The sequence below is a fragment of the Dendrobates tinctorius genome, unplaced genomic scaffold (genome assembly GCF_039654945.1).
Source record: "Dendrobates tinctorius isolate UK_male_01 unplaced genomic scaffold, ASM3965494v1 ptg000297l, whole genome shotgun sequence".
Lineage (NCBI taxonomy): Eukaryota > Metazoa > Chordata > Amphibia > Anura > Dendrobatidae > Dendrobates > Dendrobates tinctorius.
This window is the reverse complement of record NW_027361964.1, coordinates 2,502,071-2,510,306: the sequence shown is the minus strand read 5'-3', so window position 1 is coordinate 2,510,306 and position 8,236 is coordinate 2,502,071. Positions and strand designations below refer to the sequence as shown.

General features: G+C 43.4%; 1 protein-coding gene across 1 annotated transcript; it reads right to left on the bottom strand.

Moving 5' to 3' along the window:
* Positions 1–343: 343 nt before the first annotated feature.
* LOC141073143 (serine protease 33-like) lies at positions 344–7,182 on the bottom strand. The gene is made up of 4 exons (XM_073560509.1): positions 7,007–7,182; positions 6,633–6,898; positions 3,544–3,716; positions 344–859 (listed from the first exon to the last, which is right to left on the bottom strand). The coding sequence occupies exons 1-4, from the start codon at positions 7,180–7,182 to the stop codon at positions 587–589; spliced, it is 888 nt and encodes a 295-aa protein (XP_073416610.1). The 3' UTR covers positions 344–586.
* Positions 7,183–8,236: the final 1,054 nt, after the last annotated feature.

Below are 8,236 nucleotides of genomic sequence, written 5' to 3'. Positions count from 1 at the left end.
AGGTCATGTTTTCAGGATTTCCTTAGTATTTCACAGGTGAAAGTGTAGACAAAGTGTGGTGGAGCGTGTGGATAGAGGCCCATGTTTCTGTCTTTATCAGGGCATTTCCTCAGGATTAGTAACACATCCAGCCTAGAGGATACGATTGAAAATTAACTTTCAATTACATCATACCTTAAAAGTTCAGCAGCCCAAATCCAAACCTAACACCTACTACCAGAATACTACAAACCGCAGGAAAGCGTTCCCATCCTTTAGTAAGAACGCTAGCTAGCGTATCTAACTAGTGATGCTAGGACTAAATGAGCAAAGAGTCACCGAGCAATAAAGTGAATGGAAAAGGAAGAATTCAAAGTTAATTTTAATGATAATGTGATCAGAACAATGGTTCTTTCCATACACATTTATTAATATTGAGGTTCATGAAATAACAGTTTTGCAGTATGGTGGTCTACAAGTGTTGGTCACCTCACAGACATTTCCATCATGGGCGTCACATGGACAAATTGTCTATTGTCTATATGTCCAATAACCTAGAAATATCGATAATAATACAAGTGTGGAGACAGCGTAGAAACCAGGTCTATCAGATCTTGTGCATGAGCAGGGCGAGGATCAAGAAGAGAAGGGTGAGCACCGAGGAGGGCATCACTGAGCCATTGGTGGGTTCTAGCACGTTGATGTCAGCGGGTGTCAGCTGGAATTGTGGCACATATTGCTGAATCCAGCCAGAATATGCAGTCACTCTTGTGTATACACCAGGACGGTTTGGAATAGCACAGCCGAAGCCCCAGCTGACCAGTCCAGCCAAGAGCCAAGACCCATCCCATCGACAAGCCAATGGACCACCGGAGTCGCCCTTTGGGAGAGAAGAACAGAATGACTGTGAAAATGTGAACTCGATGGTGCTCATCATAGATCTGGACGTCTGAAGATTGGGGTCAGGACACAATGAATTAATCAGGAACCTATAATCCAGAAAGTAACATCAATATCAATACGAGCACTCGGCACTGTAAGCTGTTTATACCTTGTGGGAATAAAAGGACAAGAAACAGGAAAAACCCAATGTGGCTAAACAAAGAAGTAAGAGGGGCAAATAACAGTAAAAATAAAGCATTTACACCACTAAAGCAGGACGGCCCCGCTGAAGATCTAACAACTGTAGGGAGGAAAATACTTTATCTAAAAAACTAATTACAGCTGCCAAAAAGGAAACAGAGAAGCACAAAGGAGAGTAACACTAATCCCAAGCTGTTCTTCACCTATATCAATAGTAACAGAATCATAAGTGACAGTGTAGCCCCTTATAAAACTGTGAGGAAAGAATGGTTGTAGATGACGAGGAAAAAGTGAATATATTACACACCTTCTTCTCCACGGTCTTCACAGTGGAAAATGAAATGCCGAGAGACAAAGAAAACCCGATATTAAGGGTCACCAATCTAACCCAAGAAGAGGGGCGAAACCGGCTAAATTACAATAGATGAATCTCCGGGTCTGGATGGCGTACACCCACGAGTACTAAGAGAACTAAGTAATAGACAAGCCATTATTTCTTATATTTAGAGACTCTATAGGGACGGGGTCTGTTCCACAGGACTGGCGTATAGCAAATGTGGTACCAATATTCAAAAAGGCTCTAAAAGTGACCTGGAAATTATAGGCCAGTAAGTCTAACCTCTATTGTTGGTGAGATATGTGAAGGGTTTCTGAGGGATGTTATTCTGGATTATCTCACCGACAATAACTGTGTAACTCCATATCAGCATGGGTTTATGAGGAATCGCTCCTGTCACACCAATCTAATCAGTTTTTATGAAGCGGTAAGCAATAGACTGGACCAAGGTGAGTCATTGGACGTGGTATATCTTGATTTTTCCAAAGCGTTTGATACCGTGCCACACAAGAGGTTGGTACACAGAATGAGAATGCCGGGTCTGGGGGAAAATGTGTGTAAATGGGTAAGTAACTGGCTTACTGATAGAAAGCAGAGGGGGGTTATAAATGGTATATTCACTAACTGGGCCGTTGTGACCAGTGGGGTACCGCAGGGGTCGGTTTTGGGACCTCTTCTCTTCAACATATTTATTAACGATCTGGTAGAAGGTTTACACAGTAAAATATCGATATTTGCAGATGATACAAAACTATGTAAAGCAGTCAATACAAGAGAAGATAGTATTCTGCTACAGATGGATCTGGATAAGTCGGGAGCTTGGGCCGAAAGGTGGCAGATGCAGTTTAACAATGATAAATGTAAGGTTATACACATGGGAAGAAGGAATCAATATCACCATTACACACTGAACGGGAAACCACTGGGTAAATCTGACCTGGAGAAGGACTTGGGGATCCTAGTTAATGATAAACTTACCTCTAGCAGCCAGTGCCAGGCAGTGGCTGCCAAGGCAAACAGGATCATGGGGTGCATAAAAAGAGGTCTGGATACACATGAGAGCATTATACTACTATGACGCAGACCCGTTTCTCACCAACCTGACTGCTGATGTGAACTTAGTTTCCAAAAACAGTATGTGGGTCCAGGATCAATGTTTATACGTTCCAGAGACTGTAAAGCTGCAGGTCCTCATGTTTGTCCATGACTCCAACTTGGCTGGTCATCGTGGGGTTCAGAAGACACAGGAGTTCCTGAGCCTTTTCTTTTGGTGGCCTACCTGTCTGAGGGACGTGAAGACCTACGTTCTTTCTTGTGAGGTATGTGCATGCTTTAAGACTCCTTGTGTATCACCTACTGGATTGCAACAACCACTACCCATCCCCTATCGCTCTTGGGGGTCTAATTCTGTGGACTTTATAGTAGAATTGCCCACCTCTGGGGGAATGAATTCTATTCTGGTGGTGATAGATCGTCTTACTAAAGCTGCCCACTTCATTCCGTGTACTGGTCTATCCTCAGCCAAGGAGACGGTAGATTTGGTCATCCAGAATGTGATCCGGCTGCATGGAGTTCCGGACTAAATCATTTCTGATCGGGGAGTGCAGTTTACATCCAGGTTCTGGAAGGGATTCTGTTCTGCGCTTGGTGTTAATGTTTGTCTATCTTCTGCGTATCATCCTCAGACTAATGGGCAGATGGAGCGGACGAATCAGACTCTGGAACAGTTTCTTCGATGCTATATCAGCCATTCGCAGGATGACTGGTTGGAGTTGCTTCCGCTAGCAGAATTTTGTTACAACAACTCTCAGAGTTCATCTACTAGGGTAACACCCTTCTCTGCCAACATGGATCATCAACCCAGTATTCTTCCCAGATCTTCATCTGCCGGTGTGAGGAGGCCGGCACACGAGTGCCAGATCACTTCAATATTGTCAATGGCGCGCAATTAAAGGTCTGAATCACTTCCGGTAAATGTGACGTAAATGTTTCTGATTGATAGTGCGATATGTTACCAGTTGGGGCCGCACTTTTAACTTTTGCCTAAGACCTCACTTTGACTAGAATGGTCCCTGTTGGTGGCCTTACCGGCACATCTACATATACACTGTGTTGACCTCTTTGCCATGAGGATGTCTTGTTACCTGGCAGGCGTCCTTCACACCATCCTTGTATCCTGCACAGATCATGTCCCACTGTATTAAGGTGGTATTGGCGGTTATAGTGGGGTTATTGATGTGGTACATGGCGTCACACTCCGCACGGTCGATGATGGGGAGCTGGACCTTCTGTAGCGTCTGAGGTGATGGTAGACTCACTAGAAAAAAACAAAACGGCACATTATTCTGGTTATTCTTCAGATTATCAGCAATCTGAGCTACATGAAAACCTACAAAGAGTACTGAGGTAAGTGCCCCCCACCTAAAATAAAAGTAGTTGACATATATGCACTATTTGCAGCAATTTATTTATTTCTGACTTCTTTGGTCCGTTCCCTTTCCCTGCCCGATAGGGGTATGAGGACCAGTGTCCCTGGGTTTATTTTCCCTCACACTTGTATGGGTCCATTGATACTTTGTAGATATGATTTTATTGCACTGCAGTGTGTGTTTTGTGGATGCCATGGTCACCTGCTGCTGCTCAGTGTTCCTGGGCATTGTTGTCTCCATATCCACTCATCTAAACCACTTATTGTTATGTATTATTAGTCACATGTTTATGCTATATGGATATGCTGGTACTGTAATAAACTTTTGGATATATTGACTAATGCAGGCAGTGTGTGTCCCTTTCATATAGGTAGTTACTAGTGCATATAAATCAATTACTTAATAAACGCCTGACCAGAAGCCTCGGTGATAATAACGACTACGGACAATGAGCTGCAGTTGTAATATTCCGAAGCAGAAATACTGCTGAACCGTGCGGACAACATGGCAGCCAGACAGAGATGTGCCGACACCTGTGCTCTTTGGTTAGAGAATCCAGAATATAGAAAGCAAAACATGTCAGTGGATTTTTGGCCAAATCGAGCAGAACCTTCCCATTGATAGGAGTGACCGGACTGAAGATCAATACTCTTCTAGTCCAAAAAGACCCAGATCTTTACTGAAGACGAGTGATGGTGAGACAATAAAACAGGAATGTGAAATGGAAGCTATTAACTGGAATCATCTGCCTCCCACATGTCTTCGGTATGCTTCCTCTTGATTCTTCTATTCTTATTCCTCCTCCTTTTCTTCTTCTTCTTCTTCTCCTTATTCCTCCTCTTCTTCCTTTCCTTCCCCTTTTTCTTCCTCCTCTTCTCGATCTTCTGTCATCTTTCACTTCTCTTCTTTGATTACATCCTTTTCTTCTTCCTTTCTTTTCCCTCTAGCTCTTCTTCTCCTTTCTCATCTTCATCATCTTTGTCATTTCTTTTTCTTCCTGCTCTTTTTCTCCTATTTTCTCATCTGCCTTCTCTTGCTATTCTTCATCTTCATTTTCCTTATTTTGCCTGTTCTTCCTCTTTTCCTCTTACTCTTCCCTTCCTCTTTCATCTTCCTCTTGATATTCCTCACCTTCCTTTTCCTTCCTTTTCCTTTTCTTCACCATCTTTTCCTCTTGCATCCCTCTTTCATTCTTATTTTTTTCTTTCTCCTCTTCTTCCTCTTGCTCTTCTTCACCATCTTTCTCACTTTTCTATACTTCTCTTTCCTTTTTGCTCTCTTTTTCCTCATGCAGTACTTCATCTTCTCTTTCCTTTTTGCTCTCTTTTTCCTCATGCAGTACTTCATCTTCTCTTTCCTTTTTGCTCTCTTTTTCCTCATGAAGTACTTCATCTTTTTCCTTCTTTCTTTCTTTGTATCTTCACCTTCTTTCTGATGTACAACTTCTTCCTCTTGCTCATATCTTTCTTTCTCATTTTCTCCTCATATGCATCTCGCTCTTCTTCACCTTCCTTTTCTTTATTTTTCCCCTTCTTCCTCTTGCACTTCTTTCTCATTTTCCTCCTCATCTTCATTTTCCTCTTGCTCTTCTCCCTTTTCCTTTTTATCTTGTTCCTTTTTTCTTGCTTTCTGATTTTCCTCTTTTCCTCTTCTACTTCTTTCTCACTTTCCTTCTCTTCTTCCTTTCTCTCTTTTTCATCTTCCTTTTCTTTTTCCTCTTCTTCCTCTTGCCCTTTTCCTTCTTTCTCAGTTTCCTCCTCTTCCTCATGTCCCTTCTCTTCTTACTCTAGCTCTTCATCATTTTCCTTTTCCTCTTGCTTTTCTTCTCTCATTTCCTTCTCTTCTCACTCTTTCATTTTTCTCTTCATCATCTTGCTCTTCATCATCTTCCTTTTCCACTTGCTTTTCTTCTGTAATTTCCCTTCTCTTCTCCTTTTTTCGCATATTCTTCTTCATCTTGATCTTCAACATCTTCCTTTTCCTTCTTTTTTCCTCTTCTTCCTCTTGCCCTTCTCCTTCTTTCTCATTTTCGTCCTCTTCCTCATTTTCCTTCTCTACTTACTCTTGCTCTTCATCATCTTCCTTTTCTTCTTCTTCCTCTTGCTTTTCTTTTCTCATTTTCCTTCTTTTTTCTCACTTTCCTCCTCTTCTTTCTCTTGTTCTTCATCTTCCATTTCCTTCTTTCTCTTTTCCTGATTGCTCTTCTTCTCTTTTTTCCCCTACTTTCTGCTCTTCTTCCGTTTGCTTCTCTTCACTGTCTTTCTCATTTTCCTCCTCTTGCTCTTCTCCTTTTTCATGTTCCACCTCTTCTTTTTCTTTTATTTCTCCCATCTTACCCTTCTTAGTGAGCAGTTCTTTCCAGCTGGTACAAAGACATTCACCTTGTAATCTGAGGGTGAACAGGATCTGGAGCGAATTAGAAGACAAGATGAAACTGAAGAAAAGTCTTCCTGGGAAGGTCGATCTGATTTTGGATTTTCTTGTTCTTGTCTTCACAAGATGTAAAGTTCATACTCGTTGCTAGAAATAGTCTTTGTGGCTGAAACAACATATCTTATTTATTAAAGAAGGTTTCCACTGAAGTGTGGTCTAGGTTTCCTGGAACTAGAGTTCACTCTCGTTCCTTCATTCTTGTCTCGGTTCCTTGGTGCCCAGCTGTTATAAGAGGAGCTCAGAATCACTCATGAACTTCACATGAAGATCCAAGCACAAGAAGCTGATCACACCGTCCTCTGGAAATGGAAGTAGATTGCCGAAATCTAACCATACTGATACTTGTGGATTCTTCCATTACTCATTGTTACCTCCAGATTTGATGGATCCCCAGCCAGTCACAAAGCAGTTCAGGTTACTGGGAAACTGGACATCTTGGGCGGGGATACAGATGGGCATCACATAGTCTGAGTATGCCACCGGATTCATGAGCTTTATCAGGGCGATGTCCCCACTGGAGCCCGCACGCTGGTATATTGGGTGGATATAAATGGCGCTGACTTCCGACATGACGCCAGTGGGTATAGACAGCTGGTATGCTCCGAGATTCACCTTGTAATCTGAGGGTGTGAAGGGCCTGGTATGGAAAGAGGAAGAACGCAACGTGAGTGAGGAGCATACATGAGAATCGTCATTATGGAGAGTACAGATACCGCTCTAAGCCCCCAATATGGCGGCCTCTTACCGGATGAAGCAGTGAGCCGCACTCAGGATCCACTGTGCGTCAATCATGACTCCGCCACAGATGTGGATACCGTTCTTCCTCAGGCTTATCTGCCAGGGCCACTCCCCATAGAAGGCGTCCTGTCCACCCACGATGCGATCTGACGTCATTGGCTTTCCACAACCTGGAGAAACCATCCACCTGTCACCTAATACAGGGGTCACGGCCTAATATTGAGGCAGAAGGAGGAAAAGAGGGGGCACTTACCTGCGTAACTCAGCGCAGACTGGAAATCTGCAAAAGAAAGAATGGGTGTAATATGGGCTATCAGAAATAACTACCTTCCTACAGGCCGGAGGGGATGAGATCATCGAGGCCCGCGCACACCTATGGCCGCCATAATCCCTCTGAACGTGGTGTCTATTGGGACTGACAATACCAGTTATTAAAGCTACACGGTGTCAGTGAGTCACTGCTCAGTCATCCTTGGGGTGCCGTCACCTGCACAACACGACACCCCACCCTGCAAGGCTGAGACACACATGGGGGCCGCATTAGGACTAATTTGCAGAAAGCCGCTCCTTCGTTTTAGTGCAATTTTATTTTCGTCACTGCAAAAGTTTTGAAACTATTAGGAAAGTGGCTGAGAATGTGGCGAGATGTGGATCAGATTTACCATTAACATTAGCGTGGCCAACTATGGCTGCTAGTTACGGATCTGCAGCTGTTGTTGGTGCATTTTACTGTAGAAAATCGGAGATTTATCAGTTTTACTGGAGACACAACAGAAGGAGCATTATTACTGCCAATCATGGGGGAGATCGGTACTATCAGCCACAGAAGGAGCATTATTACTGTCAATCATGGGGGAGCATCAATACTATCAGCCACAGATGGCGCATTATTACTACAAATCATGGGGGAGCATCGGTACTATCAGCCACAGATGGAGCATTATTACTGCCAATCATGGGGGGGGATCAATACTATCAGCCACAGATGGAGCATTATTACTGCCAATCATGGGGGAGCATCGGTACTATCAGCCAAAGATGGAGCATTATTACTACCAATCATGGGGGAGCATCGGTACTATCAGCCACAGATGGAGCATTATTACTGCCAATCATGGGGGAGCATCGGTACTATCAGCAACAGATGGAGCATTATTACTGTCAATCATGGGGGAGCATCAATACTATCAGCCACAGATGGAGCATTATTACTGCCAATCATGGGGGAGCATTGGTA

Excerpts from the sequence above, each read along its gene's own strand:
- LOC141073143 (XM_073560509.1), bottom strand. The coding sequence starts at position 7,182 with ATGGTTTCTCCAGGTTGTGGAAAGCCAATGACGTCAGATCGCATCGTG. Across the intron at positions 6,899-7,006 it reads GCGGCTCACTGCTTCATCCG|GCCCTTCACACCCTCAGATT; the intron begins GTAAGAGGCCGC and ends TTTCCATACCAG. Across the intron at positions 3,717-6,632 it reads GGGATCCATCAAATCTGGAG|TGAGTCTACCATCACCTCAG; the intron begins GTAACAATGAGT and ends GTTTTTTTCTAG.